General features: G+C 39.8%; 1 protein-coding gene across 2 annotated transcripts in view; it reads right to left on the bottom strand.

Moving 5' to 3' along the window:
* Window positions 1-9,423: 9,423 nt before the first annotated feature.
* Window positions 9,424-25,745, bottom strand: part of CDC42SE2 (CDC42 small effector 2) — a 55,466-nt gene continuing 39,144 nt past the window's right edge. The window contains exons 3-5 of one of the 2 annotated variants that reach the window (XM_023516467.1): window positions 18,909-19,010; window positions 12,807-12,922; window positions 9,424-12,113 (exon numbers count right to left, since the gene is read on the bottom strand). In XM_023516467.1, coding sequence (XP_023372235.1) covers window positions 12,824-12,922; window positions 18,909-19,010 — 201 coding nt within the window. In that variant the 3' untranslated portion in view covers window positions 9,424-12,113; window positions 12,807-12,823. Of the gene's footprint in view, window positions 12,211-12,806; window positions 12,923-18,908; window positions 19,011-25,745 lie in introns of both variants that reach the window. The other variant, XM_003782220.3, reaches the window with a different exon arrangement.

The raw sequence follows: 25,745 nt of genomic DNA on the forward strand, positions 1-25,745 counted from the left end.
AAAAAAAAGCTTTTTCACAAAGAAAATTCCAGGCCTGGATGGCTTTGGTAAGTTATACCAAACACTAACAGAAGAAATAACACTAAAATTACACAAAATCTCAAGAGTAGTAAGAATTTTTTAAGTAAGATATAAGAAAACACTAACTATAGAAGAAATGGTTGATATATTTTGACTATAAAATATCATTTATAAGAACAAAAAGGCCGTAGAGTTGGAAAACATACAGCTAATTCACATAACCTTCAAAGGACAGGTAACCAGAATATATAATGTATTCCTATACCAATAGAAAAACGGACAAGTATCTTGAAGAAGCACTTCTTAAAAGAGAAAATTGTCCAATAAATATATGGAGAGGTCCTTAATCTTATGAAGGACTTCGTGTAGGTTTGGAATTTACCAGGGGTGGGGTGGGGTGGGGTGGTTAACTGTCCTGCTGCCTATGTGGCAGATGAGCTTGGGCAGAAAACTTGCTCCTTTCAAAGAACAGTAAGGGCTAAAAAAGAGGAGTTGTGGAGCCACCAGGTGGCGCCATGCTACAAAGTGACTCTTGGGGTCTTTGTTTTAAACGGGGGACCAAGGTAATTTCTTAGCCACCAGTCCAGATAATGTCTGCCGCCACGACAACCTGAGTGAGATTAGACAGCTTCTTCCCTAGGTAAGCCTAGAAAGAAAAAGGCTGCACATCAGGAATCTCTGAAGTTATCACTGATACAACATTTTGCTTTTCTAAATGTGAATGTCCTCATTGATTTCTAATGACAATATTGTTATCAGACAGGGTCCCAAATAAAGTTCATTCTACTCTCCTTAGTAGACTGTATATATCATACTTGCATACTTAAAGTGTACTTCTATGATGTATTTTAAATATATATTTCAAAAATAAAATTCACTATATTATTAAAATTATCAAATAAGATCTCTTTGTCAACAACAGGAAAACAACCCAATTAATGGGTAAAAGACTTTGCCCATTTTTTTAATAAGACCTAGAATTTGCAGAATAAAATTTGTCTTTACACTATATCACGCTATTTTAATTACTTTTGATTTGTAATAAGACATCAGGAAGTATGAAACCTCCAACTTTGTTTCCTCCAACTTTTTTCTTTATCAAGATGGTTTTGCCTCTTAGAGTCCCTTGAAATTCCATAGGAACTTTCAAATGGTTTTTTCTATGTCTACAAAAAAATGCTATATGCTATTAGGATTTTGATGGCAATTGTATTAAATTTGTAGATTGATTTTGGCAGTATTGATGTCTTAAGTCTTCTAATCCAAGAATACAGGATGTCTTTTCTTTGTGTATTTTTAAATTTCAGTAACATTTTACAGTTTTCAGTATGCAAAGTCTCCTTGGTTAAATTTATTCCTGAGTATTTAGTAATAAAGCACTGCTAGTATTTCTGATGCTATTACAAGTGGACTTGTTTTATTAATTTCACATTATTACATTATTTATTTCACATTATTTATTTTTAGAGGATATGTGTATATAAGCACACTGACTTTTGTGCATTTATTTTGTATCTTACAACTTTGCTTAGTTTGTTATAACAGGGTTTGTTTTTTTCTGTTATTGTCATTGTTAGAACTAATGGACTCATTAGGGTTTTCTCATGTAAGATCGCATCACCTTATTTCCCTACTTCCTTTCCACTTCGGATGACTTTTATTTCTTTGGTTCCTTATTGCTCTGGCTAGGACTTCCAGTATTTTGTTCAATAGCACTTGTAAAGGTAGGCAACCATATCTTGTTCCTGATCCTTCAGAAAAAGCTCTGACTTTCATCACTCAATATGTTTGCTGTGGGCGTCTTCATAATATGGAAATAGTTTTTCTGAATCAAGAGGATCATATGATTTTTTTTTCACTTTGTTAATGTGATATATTGATTTTTTTTTTTTTTTTTTGACAGAGCCTCAAGCTACCCCCCTGGTAGAGTGCCATGGCATCACGCTCACAGCAACCTCCAACTCCTGGGCTCAAGCGAGTCTCCTGCCTCAGCCTCCCAAGTAGCTGGGACTACAGGCGCCCGCCACAACGCCTGGCCATTTTTTGGTTGCAGCCGTCATTGTTGTTTGGTGGGCCGGGCTGGGGATTCGAACCCACCACCTTAGGTGTATGTGGCTGGCGCCTTAGCCGCTTGAGCCACAGGCGCCGAGCCAATATATTGATTTTTATGTTGAGCCATCCTTATATTCTAGCAATAAGATCCACTTGGTCACGGCGTGTAATGTTTTTAATGTGCTATTGACATCTATTTACTAGTATTTCATTGAGTTTTGCATTGCTTTTTTCTTGCTGCTTTTGATTCTGTTTGATTTTGACAGTTTGATTATAATGTTTGTTTCTCAGTGTGGGGTTTTTTTTTGTTGTTGTTGTTTTGCAATTTTTGGCCAGGGCTGGGTTTGAACCCGCCACCTCTGGCATATGGGGCTGGCACTCTACTCCTTTGAGCTACAGGCTCCGCCCTCAGTGTGGGTTTTTTATGGTGTATCCTACTTAGAGTTCCTCGGCCGCTCATACTATATTCCCAGTTCATTCCTCCAGTCTGGGAAGTTCACAGCCATTATTTTTTCAAGTGAGCTCATTCCCCTTTTCTTTCAGGAACCCTCATAATGTGTATATCATCAGTCAGCTTAGTGGTATCCCTTAAGTTGCTTAGGCTCTGTTCCTTGTTCACTTCATTTTTTTTTTCTTTTTGCTCCTCTGACTTAGTAATTTCAAATTACCTGTCTTCAAGTTTGCTCATTTCTTTTTTTTTTAAGCTGCTCATTCTTTCTTCTTCCTCATCCAATCTGTTTTTGAATCCTTCTAGTGAATTTTTCAATTCAGCTATTGTGATCACACATGGTGGCTCACACCTGTAATCCTAGCACTCTGGAAAGCTGAGGCAGGCAGATTGCTTGAGCTCACAAGTTCGAGACCAGCCTGAGCAAAAGCAGGACCCAGCCTCTACTAAAAATAGAAAAGAGTAGTCAGGTGTGGTGGTGGGCACCCGTAGTCCCAGCTACTTAGGAGGCAGATTCAAAAGGATCACTCAAACCCAAGAATTTGAGGTTGCTGTGAGCTATGATGCCATAGTACTCTACCCAGGGCAACAGAGTGAGACTCTGTCTCCAAAAGAGAAAAAAAGAAAAGAAAAAATTCAGTTATTGTACTTTTTAGCTCCAGAGGTTTTTTTGTTTGTTTGTTTGGGTTTTTTTGGTTTTCGTTTTTGTTTTGAGACAGAGCCTCAAGCTGTTGCCTTGGGTAGAGTGCCATGGCATCAGCTCACAGCAACCTCCAATTTCTGTACTCAAGTGATTCTCCTGCCTCCACCTTCCCAGTAGCTGGGACACAGGTACCTGCCACAACGCCTGGCTATTTTTTGGTTGCAGCCGTCATTGTTTGGTGGACCCGGGCCGGATTCGAACCCACCAGCTCATGTGTATGTGTCTGGTGCCTTAGCCGCTTGTGCCACAGGTGCTGAGCCTTGTTTGGTTTTTTAAAAATAACTTCTATCTCTGTTGATATTCTCATTTTGTTCATAAATTATTTTCCTGACTTCATGTCAGGAAACAGAGTTATCTGTGTTCTGTTTTACCTCACTGAATGTGTTTAAGACACTTGTTTAAATTCTTTGTCAAGTTAGAAGTCTGGGTCAATTTCTGGAGATTTCGCTTGTTAAATAGGCCATTTTTTCTTGTTTCTATATATGCCTTGTGATCACCTGTTAAGATTTAGGCATTTCAAGAAACAGCTGCCTCTCCTAGTCTTTACCCACTGGCTTTTGTACAGGTGAATACCTTCACTAATCAGCCCAGCTTAAAGGCACAGGCTTATCTCTCAAGGCTGGAGATTTGGCTTTCCTGAGACCATGTGTGTATTTTACTCATACTACATATTATTTGTATTTATTTGTATTTCATTGTACTTGGGTTTCACTTGCACTCTGCTGTAACCTATTGCCCCAAGCATGCATGGATGCTCGTGTGCCGCAGCAACCCTCTCTGCTCTGCAGCCTCCATCCAGCCTTGTATCCCAAGAAGCATGGCATTGTTCACATCCATATGCTTAGGTGAAACAGAAACTAGGCGTTTAGGCAGCCCACCCCCACTCCCCAGCTGGAAGTTACAAGCAAGTTCCACTCTTTTCCTTTAGTCCCCAGGGGAAAGTTGGGGATTAGGTAGTTTCTTTTTGACAATGCCATCCTGTACCAAAGAAGGGGATGGAACAAGGGAAAGCAAAATGCCACAAAATGTTCTACAATTACACTTTTTCTTATTGAGAGGCATTTTTTTTTTTTTTTGAGACAGAGTCATTCAGTTGCCCTTGATAGAGCGATGTGGCATCATAGCTCACAGCAACTTCAAATTCTTGGGCTCAAGTGATTCTCTTGCCTCAGCCTCCTGAGTAGCTGGGACTATAGGTGTCCCACTTGCTTAGGTTGCTCTCAAACTCCTGGGCTCAAGCAATCCACCCGCCTGGGCCTCCCAATGTGCTAGGATTACAGGCACGAGCCACTGCACCTGTCCCCCCCACCTTTTTTTGAGAGTTTTGCTCTATCAACTGGACTATAGATTGCCATGGTCTTAGCCTACCTCACAGCAGTCAGAGCAACCTCAAACTCCTGGGCTCAAGTAGTCCTCCTGCCTCAGCCTCCCAAGTAGATGGGACTACAGACACAAGCCATCCACCTTGGCCTCCCAAGTGCTGGGATTACAGGCATGAGCCACGTTGCCCAGCCTGCCCTGAGCTTTTAATGAAATGCAATTATCACTAAAACTGTGCCTTATTCAAAACATACGTATCTATCGAATGCCAACTGCATGGCCAATTCTGTTCTAGGCACTTTGGGCACATCCATCAATTGCTCAAAATCATATTTTTAGATGTTTTTGTTTTATACAAGCCTGTATGGAATTCTTGTTGATGGTAAAGTGTTCTTCACCACATGACATTTTCTGTTTCAAGATCACTGTCTCAGCATGCTCTTTTTTTTTTTTTTTTTTTGAGACAGAGCCTCAAGCTATCCCCCTGGGTAGAGTGCCATGGTTCCCAGCTCACAGCAACCTCCAACTCCTGGGCTAAGCGAGTCTCCTGCCTCAGCCTCCCAAGTAGCTGGGACTACAGGCACCTGCCACAACGCCCGGCCATTTTTTTTTTGGTTGCAGCCATCATTGTTGTTTGGCAGGCCTGGGCTGGGGATTCAAACCCACCACCTTAGGTGTATGTGGCTTGCGCCTTAGCCGCTTGAGCCACAGGCGCTGAGCCTCAGCATGGTCATATTTTAAATTCTAACTCCTCTCCTGAACTACCAGCTATTTGTCGAGGACACTTAACATTTTCTAATCTTTTAGATCATTCACTTACCTGACCTTATGTCTGTCTCTTGGTACCCCCACCACTAGACCAAAAGCTCCTGGAGGGTAAAGGAATTTATGTAGCCTTCACGTGGGCACATATGCTCAATAAAATCTTTTTTGAATTCATGAATAGTACTGCTGTTTAACAGTATCCATTTAATCATGCTTCTGTGAACAATTTTTCTAAAATCTCTCACTGTTGTAATCTGGACAGAATGCCTTCTAGGTCTGCTTTGGACCTAAAAAAGGTGATATTTCTTTTTAGTTTTATTATTAATTTGTTCTACTTGTTCTTGCAGAGACACTCTGTAAGTGGCTTTCGGAAGGGTGTGAATAGTTCTGATTCATTGGTGGTCTAATCATCTTTATTTGCCATCTCACTTCATTTAGAGTGTCAGGGTAGGTAGACTTCTAGTAGAAAATAATTTTTTCTCAGAACTTTGAGGAGAGTGCCTCCTTCTATTTCACACCACAGTGTTGCTGCTGAGAAACCTAGTACCCCTCATAAGATGAAGAAATAATCAGATAAAGTAAGAAAATTTTCTAGAGCTGAATACATGTGTCTTCAGAACAAAAGTTCCATTGAGTGACTGTAGAGAAAGTATAAATGTAAAAACATTTTTTTTAAGTTTTGAAACACAGCAGATGAAGAGATTATTACTCGCTTTAGTGTCTTTTTCCTCTCTAAAGCATTTTCCTTGCTTTTTGTGGACTGTTACACTCAGGACCACCTGAATTACCTTTTCATTTCTCATTACTTACCAGAATGTTTTTCCAAAATGTCTACGCCATCACACTAGTTTTCTTCCAGAGTATCAGACTGAGAAGATACCACTTGTATGTCCTGGTTTGCAGTAGCAACGGACCTTTTTTTACTACTGGCCTAGACAGTTCATAGCCTTAGTTCTATTGCGCCCAAGTCAGATGTGCCTGTGTTTACCTAGGGACATTGTAATCACTTATTTCTTGCATCTATCCAAGCAGCAAAAATCAGAAGTAAGCAAAACCTACAGACAGACACTTGGTGAAAAATGTTAATGGTACAAAATAGACCTTATGGGACGCTGAGAAAAGGTTCAACTTAAAAATCACCCCTTTTGGTATTTAGAACCTGGTGGTTTTGCCAAAACAAAGTACTAGAAGGATGGCTGCCTCCTTTGCAGTATATCTACAAAATGAAACACTGGTTTTTAACACATTGACTGCTAGGGAGCCACGGTGTTTTATTACAAAAGGAATAAGAACTTGGACAAAATGATCCTTCCTCACAGAATGAAAAATTTCTATGCATGAGCTCACATGATACTACAAGCACCTCTTACACTGCACACCATGTTGTGACTTGTGATATGCTTATTGAATTTGTTTCTGGGCATTGAATCTTTTGTCATCTCACAGTTATGTGTGTCTGGGGTGGATCTCAGATTGTCCTGGATGACAACTTCTAAATCTGTCCTGGAAGACTCTCCAAAAATGCCATGTTGCTGTATACGATCAGATTGATTCTGTTCAAAGAGTTGCCTGGCGATAAATGGGAAATGCACCATCGTAGTTATGGTAATTGGAAAACAGAGACCAGCACAAGGGGTACTTCGGGAAGGGCCAGCTGGAGGGGAGAGCAGTAGGAGGTGGGGGAGAGGTACCAACAGCAGAAACAATGAGCAGAGGTTTCACAGCTTCATAAGCCTCGGGGCACAACAGTGTGAGTTCAATACAACTCACATGGCAGTTCACATGTTTAACAGCAAGTAAAATGTTTCAGGAAACTGCCTGACAATGTTGCAATCAACAAATAAAGCACTGCTGGAAGGCACCCCCCCCAATAAAGTCCTACCAATTTCTCTTAATGGAGCTTCAAATAATAAATCCCAGAATTTTCTCCTTTTTTGAATACCACTTAAATGTAAGCATATTGCAATCTCACTTCCAAGATACATGGTTCATCAAATTTTGATTTTTAAAAATTAACATTCAGAAGGGGCTGTTTGATTTAGGAAAAAATTATATTAAAATACCCAGGGTGTAACTTTTTATCTTAGTAAACGCAAGGATATTTTTCTGTCTAGGCATGGAAGGCAGGATGGACAGAAAACAAAAATAAAGACGATGAATACTGACAGGACGAAGCTACAGAGGGGCCCAAATGGGCCAGAGGTTGTGTGTTTCTGGGAGAAAAGCACTGAACACAAACATAAAAACAAGAAGGTACCAAAATATAAAAAGTTGGACTAAGATGAGTCATTTAATGGTTTCAATTCTCTTACTAGACCATTCTGGATGGAGGCAATATATACAAGGTAAAATTTCAAATACTTTCTTTCCGATCTACTAATTGTACTTTAAGCAGAGGGCATTGAATTTCCTTGTTGTCTTGTCTATACCAATTTTATAGATTTTTGTATTTTTACAAGGTTTAGCAATTTCTATACTGTCTCTGACAATATTTTTATATTTATCTTTTTTCTGTGGTTACCTTTCAACATTTACACATCTTTTTAAAACATGAGCTCAGAATAGAGCCCCTGATACACCTAATCAGTTTCTTTACTTTCTTCATAATAGGGATGTCTTACTAGATTGTCAGAAGTTTATTTTGCAAAGAATTTCATTTTAGACCAATTTCCTTTTAGTCTTCGGACATGGGATAAGGACAAAAAATACTAATATTTTTCCTAATGCCCTTTCTAGTTTTAGAATGTTGTGTGGCAACTCTCATGACAGCTAAACCTAACTGACCTAAGCACAGGTCGACTGGCATGAAGCATCTAAGGGCACGTGTGTATCTGCAGAGTATGCAGACACACAGATCTCCGTCTTAAATCAGGGTTTAGCTGTGGCATTATGACACTTTGGACCAAATCTTTCTGTTAAGGGGACTGTCCTGTTTAGCAACATCCCCAGTTTCTATCCCTCAGATCCTATATCACCCCTTCCTCCTGGTGTGACAACCAAAAATGTCCTGGGACATTGCTGGATGTTCCTGGGGAGCAAAATCACCACCCACAGGAACCACTAGCCCAAACTATTTTAAAAACAAAGACTAATCTCCCCCAAACTTTGTCCTAATGGAAATATGGAAATACTCTGATACATAATGCTATTAAGCACTTGAAACGTGGCTAGTATGAGGAATAGAATTCCTAATTTTATTATTTAATTTTAATTCACTAAAATCCTATTTTTAGTCTGAGGACAAAATACTTCAGCATGGCAAATTGTGTTTACCACAAACAAACAATAAAGGTGCACGGGGCCAGTGCTCTAACCATTGAGCAAGGGTACCCAGCCACCTTTTTTTTTCTTCTTTGAGAAAGAGTCTCACTACATTGTCTTGGGTAAAGTACCATGGAATCATAGATCATAGCAATCTCAAACTCTTGGACTCAGCCAATCCAATCCTCTTGCCTCAGCTTCCCAAGTAGCTGGTACCACAGAAGCCTACCACAATGCCCGACTAATTTTTCTATTTTTAGTAGAGATGAGGTCTCACTCTTGTTCAGGCTGGTCTTGAACTTCTGAGCTCAAGCAATCCACCTGCCTTGGCCTCCCCAAGTGCTAGGATTATAGGTGTGAGCTACTGCTACTTTTTACTAAAAAATCAGTTATTACGGTTGACAGAACTTGGAGACATAGAATGTTAATACATATTTAAAACTGATTTTTACTTATCTCTACAGAATAATAACTCTCAACTTACATAGCTTTTTTTTTCTCTTGCAGTTTTTGGCCGGGACTGGGCTTGTACCCACCACCCGGATATATGGGGCCGCCACCTTACTCTTTGAGCCACAGGTGCTGCCCCCTTATGTGAGTTTTTTTAATAAGTCCCATTTCCAAATATTGAAGTTTCATTCTGACTGGGCATTTATTAAATTATAAAGTAAAGTATAAAGCTCAAGATTACAATTATAGAAACGTAAAACCTCTTTTAAAGTGAAAAGTCAGAAAATTGTTTTTGCATGATAGGAATCATAACTGAAAATACAAGAATGTAAAAAGGTGCTTTAAGTGAACTCTGATAATTCCTAGAAAGAAAAAACAAAATGAAGTGAAAGGAAAAACCAGCCAGGATTGAAAGAAGACATTTATTGAATCAAAATCAATACTTTCTTTTTAATATCTGCAAGCCAACACTGAACTCACTTTATTCAAGGATGAACACAATGTACAAAAAAAGTATGCTTATATTATAAAAATAAGTCAATTTTATCTTCTGGGTGCTGAGCGGAAGTCATTTCAACCAAAATCAAGGCAAACTTGTTCTCTATAATGAAACTGCTAATAATTTAGTAACAAAAGTGAAAGCTGATGTACTCACAAAGTATCTTCCAAGGCCCACTGATAATGCTGCGCTGGAAACGCTGAGCCCAACGTTAACGACCACGAGCGTCTTCACTCTGCTTACTGGCACCACTGCATGCCTACCTCACAGGAAGGTACTCTCTACTACAGAATGCAGATCACTGCCAACAGAATCCGTGTGATTCAATCTTCAGTTTCCCTTGTAACAGTTACTAGCATATACTGCAGCAAAGTATTAACAGAATAATGACTTTCAAGTAGTAAAACCCCAATTAGCTTCAATTTAAAAATGAGATACGTTGCTGTGGGGCACAAATGGCCTCTGAAGCAATCCCATTTGTGAATGTAGAAAGCTGCCCCCCTTCGCCCTCTCTACTATCCTCAAACCTCCCTAAAAAACGCATGTCCAAGGTTAAGACACTAATTTCTTTTGTACTTTTCTTATTTCTTGGTCTTCCTGGCACATTCCCAGCCATCAATGGCATCTGCTCCTGTCTAAAGTGTAGCTACCATAGCTGTGAAGTTAGTGGCAGCTGCACAACAGTTACGGAGCCCCGCTGTGGAGACACACTCCCACACTCGCTGTCCTTGGAGCAGTGGGGAAGACAGCGATTGGAAAAAAAGAGAAAATGAAATCATGAATTGGGAAAAGGGACCAGGGCTCCCTGTATTGTTGTTCCAGGACTTAACGTGACAAGTCAAATAGCTGTACTAATACGAAGAATCAAAACAGAAGTAGACTAAATAGCATCAGTGCTGATTATGCCAAGAAAATCCAATCTGTCTTTCAAAGAGCTTGCACACAGCAATGTCCCTGGCAAGAATCTGGCCTTGGCTGAGCAAAATTACAAGGGCACTCAGGCAAATTCTGGAATGCAATGTCCACATGGTACATTACAGTTAATAAGTTACTAATCAAATTGTAAAATGCCTATTTTGAAGAGTCCATATGTCTTGCCTTGACAGACTCTCTCTAGGCTTGAGACTGAACTTATGAAGGTTCAAAATTGCAAACTACAAGGTACCCACTGGACTGGCTGAATCAAATTCAAAATAAATGGAAGAGAAGTGCTTTCATGTTTTGCCTACATAAACCTAACATTTACTCAGTTACTTGTTGCACAGAAACTTGAGACCAAACGTAAGGTAAAGGTAAAGGAAAGCAGAAGAGGAAACGATCACAGTTCCTTTCTTCAATTACCTGATCCCTACAGCTCTCTAAGTTTTCAAGTAAGCCCCTTTTGTTCCATGAAATGTCAATCTCACCAAATGTAGTTAGAAGGCATGAACTGGACGTAGGATTTAAACATTTTAATGAGAACACAAACCACTGACTCTGGCTTAACACTACAGTCTAAGAGGAAGAAGAAACCTTTACAAAAATATATGAAATACCAAAAATTTGTGGAAGACAGACATACATTGGAACCTGAGCAAAGGCTTCTCACCAATACCATAAAAAGTCACCATACTGGTTGTTTTCACCGACAAAAATTCAGGCAGGTCAGTGTGTTGCTCTTGGCAACTTCCATGCCCCCCAAATATGTAGAATACAGAAAGGCCAATGACTCCGGGGGTCTGCAATTAGCAGACACTGCTTCTTCTGGAAACAACTGGATACCATAACATTAAATACAATAAAATAAAAGAGTAAGTACACAAAGAAATGAATAGCTACTAGGTGAAGATGTTCAGAATCAGACTGGAAGAGAGGATTACCACAACACGCAGATACACAACCACACCTGTTCACAATCACAGGTCCTTGCTCTCAAAATAAATATATTGAACATTTACAACAGAATGAATGCCTTATGAATGCAAGCTTTTCTTTTATTGCAATTCTAATCAAACAGACAAAAAGTCATACTTCTAAAATAAGCTGTAAGTTCTCTCTCTCTGTGAAGATGATGTGCCTTGGTGCCACAGCTAAACTTCCTCTGTCTCATAGCAGCAGTATCATCAGCCCAGGGCAGCCAAGAAATTTTCATTTCTGGCATCCCATGGGCTCCCACCAAAACAACTTCATAAAGCATACAGATAATCTATTCTGCTGAAGTTTTAAAAACAAATAAAAATGGTCATTGTGCTTGTGGGTCTCAAACCTTCCAAAATATACATAAATGATGGTAAGTTAACAAATAATAGCAGGTCCTTCTAATAAAATCATAAGGCATAGGGTTGGCGGTGAATAGAACAATGTTTTAAATAGAAAAAAACTGCAAAGTGGCACTAGCATTCACAAAAAAAAAAAAAAAATCATGCGAAGATCAGATCCATATTGATTAAACATTAGAAATTCAGCTACAATCCAAAGAACTCTGTCCATGAGTCCAAAGGCATGCAAGCCAGCTGAAGGAAATGCAGGATTCATTTGACAGTATCTTCTTCAGAGCAGAACAGTAACGTGTCACTGGAGTAATCACAAGGGGGTGACGAGATGGCATCATACTTCTTTGTGTAATTAAAAATAAAAGAAACCGCAATCACAAGACAAAAAAAAAAAAATTAGAGAATAGTGGACAGAGGAAATATAGAAATTCACAATGACCTATAAAATCAAAAGAAAATTTCAAATTATTTTTATACTTACAGGGATCCTTTTATAAAGTAATCTTTTATTTAAAAAATTTATAATGCAAGATTTATAAATAAAGTGTTATAAAATTACTTCATTACTCATGACATTATCTGCAGTATCAATACTCAAAATAATAATTTCGCTCTTGTTTAAAGGACACATAAGAAACATCTTGTCATCAGAATCTCAGGCAAAACCCCCTCCCCAACCAGATGGTTAAAAGCATTTAAAGTTCTTTATAGGGAAAAGAACTACCTAAATCTTATATTCAAAAAGCAGAAACTGTACCTAAGTGAGTAATTTTGATTTTATCGGTAAGCTTACATTTAAAAAAAGAGAACTGGGTGGCACCTGTGGCTCAAGGAGTAGGGCACCAGCCCCGTATGTCAGAGGTGCCCAGCCAAAAACTGCAAATAAATAAATAAGACCTGAATAAATGGAAAAAAAAAAAATAAGAGAACAAAATACATATTTTTTAATCTAAGACTTAATTAATGTTGTCCATGGTGTCAGATGTTGGCCACATCTGGCCTTGAGGTCCCAGTCCCCACATCCGAGGCACTCACTGGAGAGGGGCCCAGGGCTATCCCGCCTTCGTGTCCACGAGCTGCATCTGCACGTTGGCAGACATCCCACCTCCGTAGCCACCCTTGGACTGCATTTGGTTCTGAATGGAGCTAACCTAAAACGAGACAAAAACAGAACACAACAAAAGCAAGTCAGGAACTAGATCCAGTACAACTAAGGGATTTCCAAGACATTGTAGCTGGGCTGCTTTTTTCAGAAGGGCACTTTCATTGAAATAAATGTGTGGGCTTTTTTAATAGGCTTAAACAAAATTTTCTGGTTATAAGGGCAAATAGTGAGGCTAGGAATTTCAAAGATTTTTTTGCAACAACCCCCTACTTTCTTTTCCAGTTACTAAAAGTCGGTTTTATAATTCTAAAGGTACTTGGTAACACTTCAAAAACAAAACTATACAGATCAATTCAACTTTCTGGTTCTTTAATCTTAAATATCTTCTTTGTTGGAGACAAAGTCACTCTGTCACCCTGGGTAAAGTGCCAGGGTATCATAGCTCACAGCAACCTCAGTCTCTTGAGCTCAAGATCCTCTTACCTCAGCTTCCTGCGTAGCTTGAACTACAGGCACCTGCCATGACACCCACCTAGTTTTTCTATTTTTAGTAGAGAGGGGGTCTTAGTCTGATTTAGGCTGGTCTCAAACTCATAGGCTCAGGAGATCCACCTGCTTCAGCCTCCCAGAGTACTAGGTTTACAGGCGTGAGCCACTGCACCTGGCCTTAATCTCAAATATCTTAATTTATAGACTCCTCACATATAATGATCACCTTGGTTACTTAAAAAATAAAAAACAAAAAAATAAACATGAATGAAACTGGACCAGGCAATGATACATCTTGAAAGTCTATGGGGGGCTCAGCGTCTGTGGCTCAAGTGGCTAAGGCGCCAGCCGCGTACACCCAAGGTGGCGGGTTCGAATCCAGCCCGGACCCGCCAAACAACAATGACGGCTGCAACCAAAAAATAGCCGGGCGTTGTGGTGGGCACCTGTGGTCCCAGCTACTTGGGAGGCTGAGGCAGGAGACTCGCTTGAGCCCAGGAGTTGGAGGTTGCTGTGAGCTGTGATGTCACAGCACTCTACCCAGGGGGACAGCTTGAGGCTCTGTCTCAAAAATAAAAAAAAAAAAAAAGTCTATGGGGTTAAATTTACAGGCTTAATATAGTCTGATAAAAGCAAAAAATGTCCAAGAATCCAAAGATAGATTATACTCGCAGTTGATCCCTTAATATTGTAAGTAGGTGAAGTACTTATGTCCTCTGAATAGCAGAAGTATTGTCTGTAAAATGGTTAACATGATAATCTCTCCTAACCACATTATAGGGCTGTTTCCTCAGAGATTTGGAGACAGATAAATCTTAGGATATTTACTTAGTTTTTGCAGAAACACTGGCACATAAAGTCATTTGCAAATTGTGAAGTGCTTTCAGTGTGTCATTCCAACCTTAAGCTGCATAAATTAGAAGCAGTCTGGAGGCAGAGAATTAGAGAGTCAGGCTAGATTAGCAGAAGAGGAACACAAACAGTAAGGAGACTTTGGAAGGTATGGCCTAACTGTAAAGAAAGTCTGAGCACTGACAGTCTGTCAGGGTATCATGCAGAACCAGTTCAAAGGACCCTTCACACTTCCACGACTTGGAGGGGACAGAGAGGAATGGGGCACCATCCTCTTAGTAACCTGCCTACCTACCCAACACCTACTGAGCACATACAATGGGTAAGGCGCTTTCTCACTAGTGATCCTGAGTCACTATACTAGGTTTAAAGTAACAAGACTTGCTCAAGTCATTTTTGGAGTTAGGCAAGTTTAAATATACATTATAATATAAAAGAATAGCAAGGCTCAGCACCTATAGCACAGTGGTTACAGTGCCAGCCACACATATACCAAAGGTGGTGGGTTCAGACCCGGCCAGGGGCAGCTAACCAACAATGACAACTGCAACAAAAAATGGCTGGGCGTTGTGGCAGGCGCCTGTGGTCCCAGCTACTTGGGAGGCTAAGGCAGGAGAATCGCTTGAGCCCAAGAGTTGGAGGTTGCTGTGAGCTGTGACGCCACGGCACGCTACCAAGGATGACATAGTGAGACTCTGTCTCAAAAAAAAGAAAAAGAACAGAACAGCAAAATGTAAAATGTATAGGTTACCTAGATCAAAAAGACTCTACATGAGAAAATGTGTTTGGCTCTTAAATGGGTACATTTTTACTGATACAGAAAATTTACTTATGTGGAACATCTTAATTTCAATGGTATCAGATAATAAGGTGTTATTACAATAATATCTGTTTTCATTAACCAAATGACATTAGGTAAGAGAATATGAAAAAGAAACTGCAATCTGAAGGCTTTTTTTTTTTAAGTAAATGTGCTCAGTTAATGCAGTCTAAAAAGGGTACAGCTTGCCATATATACTAGTTCCAATTCATTAACTGCCCCTTCATAGTAAGTAACATCACATTTAGGGAGCACAAACTTCAATTTCAGCCCTGAATGATTTTTCACCTAACATCCCATCTTAGTGTTTACAGATATTTTAGGCTTATTTAAAACACAGCTATATCTTTATGTTTTACGTTGTTCATTTGTAACGCCACGCAGGTGGGCGTTCTTCCTTCCTCTGGGATGAGCCTTTCTTGCTCCTTTCTCTCTTCTTCCCCATCTTCCTTTCTCTCACTCTCTGCTCGCTGCTCTCTTCCTTCTCCTAATATAAAATAAACTTAAGACTTTTACATCCTATAATCCTATGTAGATTCTAATTGAGAAAAAAAGTATTTTTTCCTACCAAAGTCAAGTCTTCAATTTGAAACTAAAAGATTCAGATTCTCTAACAAGTAACTTTTCAGGGTTGAACCTGAATGTATTATGATGACTACATGGTCGGACAATTAAGTTTGCAAACTCGTACTAGAAAAAGTGCTACATACCTCACTGTTGAATATCACTACAGTCACCTTCCGAGTACTCCTCTCAGCCATCTGGTGACTGCAGTGACATAGCAGTGAGGTAAGTAGCACTTTTTCTAGTACGAGTTTGCAAACTTAATTGTCTAACCTTGTAATTTAACCTAAGTGGGTTACATTATTAAAGTGGTCACAGAAATCTTTTCTGGCAAGAAATTAATATAAAAGGTGGTCTTGGAAAGAAAAATATACTTAGAGGAAAAAAGAAATTACAAGTCATCTGACCACTCTGTGTACAGGGTAGACGAGGCTGATTCACAGGCATCAGGACACACTCATGACACAGAACACCTACACCTATTTATGGATTTGTCTCATTTTCACTAGTACTGGATAGGAGAACATAATTTCTCTCACAGAGTCAGGCTTATCAAGTTAGAACTACCAGTGATTCTTTCAGGAAACTCACTGACTCAATGATACCCTTCTTAATAGCAGGAGTTCAGAGCTCCATGAGAGGTGAACACTGAGTATGGCTTTCTAGAGACAAGAAACTCGTATGTGAAATGACTACCAAAAGCCTTTGGGAGACCCATTTGGTTCTAAAGAGCTATAAAATGCTTCATAAAAGTCCACTCTGTAGCAGAGAAGGCAGCATGGAGACTGCTGGGTACAATAGCCAAGGTCCCGTCTTAACCCTGCATCTAAGGGAAAGTGGCAGGTGAGGAAGCCACATAAAGGACAGCCCTGGAGTCCCACCTAAACTTACAGTAAGCACAAGAGGAAGGTAACCAATGACAAACTTTTCAGAGAGACGAAATGCCAGGAAGGGATTTTCTTTTTTTTTTTTTGAGACGGAGCCTCAAGCTGTCCCCCTGGGTAGAGTGCCATGGCATCACAGCTCACAGCAACCTCCAACTCCTGGGCTCAAGAGAGTCTCCTGCTTCAGCCTCCCAAGTAGCTGGGACTACAGGCGCCCGCCACAACGCCAGGCCATTTTTTGGTTGCAGCCATCGTTGTTTGGCGGGCCTGGGCTGGGGATTCGAACCCGCCACCTTAGGTGTATGTGGCTGGCACCTTAGCTGCTTGAGCCACAGGTGCCAAGCCAGGAAGGGATTTTCTTAAAGAAATTTTTTTAAATGTTCATAAACAAGATTTAAAAGGTTAACAAATACCATGAACTAAAATTTAACTTTCCCTCTATATTATACTTGGATTTTAAAAAATATCTGAATTGGCAAAGATGACATCAGTAGATGAGCAAGAAAATTCATCATATGTAACAAATCTGAAGCCATTCATTCTATGTACATATTATAATAACCATATTAATAAAGTAATAGGGTCCCATTTGGTCTTCTCCCTCCATGTTGATCCAGCAAACAAAGCAACTTACTCTATTTTGACAACATGACACCTCTTGCATTTCCATGAAAGCAGTCAAGTAAAACAAAGTACTTTTCCTACAGATTTAAAACAAACAAGCTGTTTCCTTTCCCGGAAGCTACAAATGTCATTCCTTTGCTTACCTAGTAACTGAAGTGACAAATGTGGCTGTGGTATCCAGGATACCCATCTACCTATTTTAAAAGTCTCTGTTTTCTTATTAAGTCTTTTGCTAGTGCTGTCTAGTAAGTCAGTATATAATGAATCATACCGTCGTTTTTTTTCAGACAGAGTCTCACTCTGTCGCCCAGGTTACAGCGCGTTGGTGTCAGCCTAGCTCACAGCAACCTCAGACTCCTAGGTTCAAGGGATCCTTCTGCCTCAGCCTACTGGAGTGCTAGGATTACAGGCATGACCCAATGCGCCTGGCCCATAATTTTGCATTTATAAGAACCTTAGTGACTTCTGGGTCTCAGCAGAGGTCCTTGATGCTTACAGGCTTTAAAGGCAAAAGTGAGGCAGAGTCCTGATATGAATTCTTTCTTGGGGCTCAGCACCTGTAGCTCAGCGGGTAGGACACCAGCCCCACACACGGAGACTGGCAGGTTTGAACCCAGCCCGGACCAGCTAAATAATAATGACAATTGCGACATCAACAAAAAAAGCCAGTTGTGTTGGGCACCTGTAGTCCCAGCTACTTGGGTAGCTGAGGCAAGAGAATTGCTTAAGGCAAAGACCTCTACCCAGGGTGACGTAGTGAGACTCTGTCTCAAAAAGACCAAAAAAAAAAAAAAGAATTCTCACTTGGAACTCTTCTATTATACTGCCTTCTGGTTTCTCTTAGATAAAAAAATAAGGAGGAAAAGGTAAATCTGAAAATCTGAAGTCTATTTTGAAATTCACTGAAACTTCTATGAAAGACAGCAAAGATCATCCTTCCTCTAGTTCTTCATATCTTACTGACAAATAGGACAAATTTTTGCTCCCTTACCCTTAAGGGATATAAGCAAATGCCACTCTTTTGTTTAGTGCATGAGATTGTACAGTAAATAAATAAATCACAAACATTCTAATATAAGACAAAGGCTTCTATTTCATAAAGTAAATAAAAATGTTGACAAAAGGCAATTAAGTGAACTTAAGAGAACAAAAGAAATTAAATATTATTAAAAGACTGATCTCCAAGTCCCTTTGGAGGAAGCATGAGAATCAATAGGGTATTAACTTCCATTCTGGATTCTACTCCTTAAAGTTTCAAAGTACTTAAGAATACAACAGCTAAGAAGAGTTTAGCAGAAGAAACACAAATCGAATCTGTATGCTGACCACCTCAGGGACTGTAACAAACTGATCAACACAGGGAGGGTGCAACATAAGGACCCAGACCTGCCACACTGACACCTACAACATAAGGACCCAGGCCTGCTGCACTGACACCTACAACGTAAGGACCCAGGCCTGCTGCACTGACACCTACAACGTAAGGACCCAGGCCTGCTGCACTGACACCTACAACGTAAGGACCTAGACCTTGACAGTACTCGTATGCATGTCCAGTCTATGAAAATGGCAGCATGTTAAGGAGGTGGCCCACTATGGAGGTTTTATTGTACTTAACTTGCCAGATTAAAGGATTAATTTGTCATCATTTTTTCTCTCTCTTGCTCACTTTATGCTTTTATAGTGCTATCTACAAATTCATTTAGCATAATATTGTTAAAAACATATGTACTTATTACACAGCTTTCACATGACTATACCCCATGGTCCTGTCTGCATGTTCCCAACAGCATACTTACTGAATTCATTCCACTGAAGAGGTCTCCTGATCCTACATGAGCCGTGTGTACAAAGTTTGTTGGCTCTCCAATCATACTCCGGTCAATCCGCCGTCGCCTTTTCTACAATATGGGGAACAGAGTGTTGAGAAAATGATCTTATTATCAAAAAACTTATTCTGCTGAGTTTACATACTATGTATGAATGATTCTGCTTAATAATACCATAAATTTGACTAGAACATAAAAATGCCTTTTAGACTGCCACAATTGCCTTTTATGATAATATCCTGGAAAGAAATATGACCAAAAATGATTAACAAAGCAAAATAATCAGTTATCTTTAAAAATAGACTATTTAGTCTAGCTTTGTCCATCCATAGATTTGTATAATAACCAATTTAGTTTTCTCCTTTTTAAAAAAATGAAACAAATGTAAAATTATCAGTCACCATTATTGTTTAGCAGAGGGATATGGTGTGGTCTGAGCATAACACACTTAATTTTAAATATTATTTTCTAGCTTTCATCAACAAACTGATTATACAGGATGGCCATAAAGTTTATGTACAACTTTAAAAATTTGGGGGCACTATTTACATTATGCCCAATTACCTTTCAATGCTGGAATGAATCTGACATCCAGCTAGCAGAGGTTACAAGCATTGATGGATTGGGGTTAGTCCACTCACTGTTTTCTGCTATGTTCTAACTAGGAACAAACCCATGTGTAAACTCAACCAGGCTGAGTCTTATTGACGCTTCCTTGTTTTTGACAACCAGTTCTTTACACAGTGCTAGATCCTATTTCCCAGTAACTTTTGCCACCACCACCTAGTGTCCTTGCTTCCACCAATGTGCCCACCCTCCTCATCAGAGATGTATTTCCTTACTCTACTGCTGTGTTTTAGTAATGATCTGAGATTTTTCCAAAGACAAAAGTGACCTTGCATCACTCTCAAGTTTTCCACGGCCCCTTAGATACTGTACTCTAACTGGGAGAGATGATTGGCACAGCTGAGTCACGCCCTAATATCAGCTGTTTATCCCAGTTGACTTTCCTTCCAATAGTATACTACCACAGAAATTGCAACTCCCCCCCAAACCAAGTTATAAACTTGTGGAATTAGGCTGCCTTTGAACATAATATGTTAACATCCCTATCTATTGAAATGTTGGCATGATCCTAGTAAGTCCTAAAATCTTATCAAGACAGTGCCACATAACAGATCCTCAGGATTACAACATGATTTTCTACAAAACAGTTCATGCATCTATTTCAGAGTCTATTATATGCATTGTTTTATCGCCTCACAGCTTTTATTGTCCCAGATTAGAGACTGTAAAGCCTGATACTTTTACTTTGAAATATTTATGTTCTTCACCTCAGAGTTCAGCAATGACATTGAACCAGCCTTGAATTTGTTGGGTTTGCCTTCCATTAATTCCATATAGCACATCATCTTCCCTCCCTATCTGAACACTCATTTTCTGTATCTTAGAAAAGTTTTCTTCTATTACTTCTTTGTTATTGATCGTGTTCCTTTTTGCTATTTCTGGAACTCCTTCTATGTGGACATTTGAACATGTGTATGTATAATCTTATATGAAAGCCACTACAGTCTCCAACCTAGCTCTGATTCAACTCTGCCACTGCAGCATGAAAACAGCTATGGACAATACATAATTGGGTATAGCTGTATTCTCTTAAAAACTCATTTATAAAAACAGGTGGCAGACTAGATGTGGCCTACAAGTACTAGTTTACTGACCTCAGCTCTCAATCAGTAAATTTTTCTGTAGTAACCATATACTTTTATTTATCTACTATAGTTATTCTTCAGGAGGATCTTTTTTATGAGATGTCATTAGAATAATTTTTTAATCTGAGAATTTATATTACAGGTTTTCATGTGGTTCTCCCAAATGCTTGACTGTATGGTCTAATTACACCAGGGAGCAAAATACTCTCACTTCTTTATTTCTCTAAATTTAATTACTTTGACTGATTTTTGAAGAGTTGGTAGAAATTCAATATGTCTTCCAGAGCACTGCTCTATAGGATCATATAAACTTTCAGGTTAAAATGGTATCATAAAGCGAAAACAGGCTCTAAATCCTGTTTATGTTTTTTAATTTTTCTACTTCTTAGCAAAACATACTGATTTCCTGCTACCTTCTTCTTGCTTTTCTTGCTTCATTGCTCTTAGAGGGGCCTCATACAAAGACTCCCTACCCCAACCGCAGACACACATCAAAGCCATCCTTTGACGTAGGGTGCCCAACCCTGCAATGCACTAGTGTCTTCAACTCCATTTCTCATCTTTTCCCCAGACTCAACCACCTCATTCAACATACTTTATACTATTCTCATTTGGGATGATAAAGCATAATTCCCTAAGTGATCCTTAAGAAACAATACTAGCTTCTTTTAGGACTGAGGCAGGGAAATAAGGCACTAACAGTAGTTTTCTGCCTCGTCTTTCTTGATAATAAACTATTTCCATTAAATTTGCCTTGTCAGGAAGCAGTTTGTCCAGGCACAACCAAACGCAGTATGTCTTTGCCATCAGAGGATATGAATTTTCTCAGCATATGGGCAGGACAAATTATTGCGATTTCTTTTCCAGTAAGCCCCTTGACTAAAGGTAGAGAAGAGGCTTCTAGGTTCTTGATATCTTTCAGATGTGAACCGAAAAGGGCAGATGTCTCCGCTGAAGAAAAAGGTTAGCAGTTAAGTTCCGCATCTGCAAGGCTGCAGACTTCCTCCAGGCCATGTGCAATCAACTTGTAAGATAACTGTTCTTGATGTACAGAGCAAGACACGCGGCTCCTCCAGAGGGCCCCCTCAAGCAGGAGGGGAACTGACATATTTCAGAGAATCAGATCTATTTCCTAACCACTGGGATTCTTACATAAGCAAAAGCAACACCTTGTATATTTTCCTCCAGAAGGGAGTGTCTGGTGCTTGGCAGAAGATTTCACCCAAGTGGTACCGCAACTCCACATCAAGTGATTTAATCTAACAGCTGCATTGCTGCAGGACTATGTTTAGGGAGGAAAGTCACCATGGCACATTCAGGCCACCACCCATCACTCAGAAATGGTTTTTCTTCTTCTTTTTTTTTTTTTTTTTTTGCAGTTTTTGGCAGGGGCCAGGTTTGAACCCGCCACCTCCCTCTGGTATATGAAGCCGGTGCTCTACTCCTTGAGCCACAGGCGCCTCCAGAAATGTTTCTTAAAAGAATGCATGGATGTGCTTGTAAAAGCAGGGTGTTAACTCATACAATAATACAGTAAACATTCTGATTACTAAGGGAAAAGATTCAAAAGCAGATAACTCACACTGAAAAGCAAAAGAATAGATGACTTCAGGTTACTTCTATCGTACTATGTTATTGGTTAACCAATTTATAAATCAAAAAATAGTGAATATTTCAAGAATGGAGAAGAATCCAACGTACTCAATTCTAACAAGAACACAGTAGATGATCTAATACAAGGGGCAGGTAGGGGAATGAGGGAGCAGGGAGGGGAAGGAGAGGAGGTTGGGGGTCACAGTGTATGACACACCTCTTGGGTTGGGACACAATTATAAGGGGGACTTTACCTAACAAATGCAATCAGTGTAATCTAACTCTTTGTACCTTCAATGAATCCCAAACAATAAAAAAAAGGAAAAAAATAATAAAAATAAAATTTTTAAAAACTGAATATTTTTCATCTTGGACTTCACTGAGTTGAGAGTTGGACTATAGTACCAGTAGGTTTCTTTGTGCCATCTAATCTAACCTTTTTGAGAGATATAAGAAGACGGAAGCTCGCCTTTCTAAAGCTGAAAGGAGCACAACTGTTCAGGGACTGAAAGGACTGTGCTGCGGGAGCACAGTGAGAGAGTAGGGACTTCGCTGAAATATTCAGACACCCAAGATGCAGATCTCAGAGGGTGTAAAGGACTGAAATGTGGATCCTCTCAAGAACAAGGGGAAATAAAAAGGCTCCAGGGAGCGTGGTGCCCCTGGAAAGACAGGCACTGAAGACCCAGGAGCGTGAGGAGCTGGAGGGGAAAAACGGAGAACAGACAACTGGGCAAGCCTGGCCTCTGGACAGGAAGACGACACACAGAGCAGCAGGTTCAGGGAGAAAAGAAGACAGTGAATTTTTTTCCCCTTTAGGATGAGAAAGATCCAGTAAAAGAGGTAAAGAAAAAGAAAGAAAGAAAAGGAAAAGCTTAAGGTAAAGGAAAAGGACTTTTAACACTAGTTGGTTCCAAAGAATGCAGGAAGGATGGACCCACCCACAGGTTGAGGTGTTCTTTAGACTTTTATTATAACACTCTCACGGAATGAAAAAGCCAGATTCTAAGATGATAAATATTCTGAAATATAAATATATGGTATTTTTCAGGCACAACACAGACAATTAAGGAATGGCACACTTTTTGTGCATGTTGCTATTACAATTTCAAGATAAACACAAGATTTAAATCATGGGCAAAAAAGGGAAATTCCAGGGTCAGGCCTCAGCAAAGAAAAACAGGAAATGGTGCACTCTGCTCTGATACGTTTTAACTGTTGTCAGTAGCAAAGAGTTACCAAGCTTCCTGGAAACAGACTTTATTCTTTATAGGGAATTTTATCAAGACTGTCAACCATCTGAATAATCCTTGCCATCCTTAAAATATTAACTTTTATCATGCATAAGGTCAAGGGCTGGCAGGACACCCAAATGAACAGTTACATTAGTGTAGAAGGGATTAGGATAAAATGTCTCCTCCCAAAACATTTCCACATAGTTATATTGCAATAAAGATAATGAACTAATCTGGAGTGGGTGCATGGAGTAGAAATAAAAAGGTTAATTTCATTTGCTACTGTGTGAATTTTGCATCCTGATCTAAACAAACCATCTCTAAAAATGTATTTATGAGACAAAGGGGAAATTTCAAAACTCACGGGATATTAGATGATAATACAGAAGTATTTAAACTTATTTTTGTTTTTGGTGTGGTAGTAACAATGGTTACCTTAAATAAAAAGTTCTTACTCATGCTGGGTATGGTGGCTCACACCTGTAATCCTAGCACTTTGAGAGGCTGAGGCAGGAAGATCACTTTTGCCCAGAAGTTCAAGACTGGCCCAGGTAACAGTGAGATCTCACCTCTTCAAAAAATAAAAAAAATTAGCCCAGCATGGTGGCATGCACCTGTACTCCCCGCTACTCAGGAGGCTAAGGCATGAGGACAGCTTGAGCCTAGGAGTTGGAGGCTGCAGTGAGATAACACCACTGTACTCTAGCCCGGGCAACAGAGCAAGATACTGTCTCAAAAAAAGTGGTTTTTAGCAATAAAAAGGGATGAACTATTGACACATGCTATGTGTCAATGTGGATGAATCTCAAAATAATTGTGCTGAGTAAAAGAAATCACTTTAAAAAACAAAACATACTCTCATCATTCCCAGATGCAAACTAATATGATAGAACGCAGGTTAGTGATTATCTGGGGCAAGGGACGGAGAAGGTGAGGAAGACAAGAGATTAGAAAGATCCCTGCAGAACTCTGAGGGTGACAGACACGTTCACTATCTTGACTTTGACTGTGGTGGTGGTTTGATGTATGTCAAAAATCATCAAATTTTACACTTACATGTGTGTCAATATTTATTGTATGTCAATTATACCTCATTGAAGCTGTTTTTTAAAAAGCATCCTTATGTCTTAAGGATGACACCCAATACCTTTGGGTGAAATGAGATACCTAGAATTTGCTCTAAAATTATCAAATGGGGGGTGGTTCATAGGTGGAACAAGATGGTCCCCCATAACTACTGAAGACAGGGGCTACCTACATGGGGAACTCTTTTCTCTTTTTGCATGTACTTAAAAAAAAAAAAAAAAGACTCTCACTCTGTCCCCAAACTAGAGTGCAGTAGTGTCATCACAGCTCACTGCAACCTCAATCTCCTGGGTTCAAGTGATCTTCTTATCTCAGCCTCCCATGCAGCTGGCACACGCCACCACAGCTGGCTAATTTTTCCTATTTTTAGTAGAGTCAGGGTCTCACTCTTGCTCAAAATGGTCTCTGGTCTTGAACTCCAGCTCAAGCAATCCTCCTACCTCCCACCTCAGCCTTCCAGAGTGCTAAGATTGTAGGCATGAGCCACCATACCCTGCCCAGAACTCAATCTTGTTCTCACTCTCTCTCGTGCTTTACAATTATAAAATAATCCCTACCCACTTCCTGTCTTCATCCCAAAACTTGCTCACAGCATTTTGAAGTTTTAAAATATACACCACAGAACTACCACATAGCATATGGTTAGCTACAATATCAATTTACTGTAACACGCTATTCATACGCACATACATCACATTTCTACTCTGAAAATAAATTAGCAACCCAGAACAATGACAGAAATGGTGAAACCAGGACCAGAGGCAGCATGGTGGGTATAGGTCAGGCTTTCTGCTTTCTTGTCTATAGTGTTTCCTTTTTCTGTTTTTTGAGGTGGGGTGCCTGGGCTCAAGAGATCCTCCCACCTCATCCAACAGAGTAGCTGGGGCTACTGGCATGTGCCACTGCACCTGGCTCTCTCTATATTTTTCTTATGTCAATCTACCTGCCTCATTCTTGTGTCAATTTTAGTCTCAGGCTGGTAGTCTAGTCTAGGCCTTCCATCTGTGTAATGGCATCTACAGCAGTGGTCCCCAATCTTTTTGGTGCCAGGGACTGGTTTTCATGGATGGAGGACATGGGATGATGTGATGGTTCTGATTCATTATACTATGTGCAGCCAAACCTGTCTAATGATAATCTGGGTTTGCAGGTGCTCCTCAGTGCTACCATCACAGCCTCGG

This window comes from Otolemur garnettii, unplaced genomic scaffold (genome assembly GCF_000181295.1).
Source record: "Otolemur garnettii isolate 467f Iridium unplaced genomic scaffold, OtoGar3 scaffold00003, whole genome shotgun sequence".
NCBI classification, from domain to species: domain Eukaryota; kingdom Metazoa; phylum Chordata; class Mammalia; order Primates; family Galagidae; genus Otolemur; species Otolemur garnettii.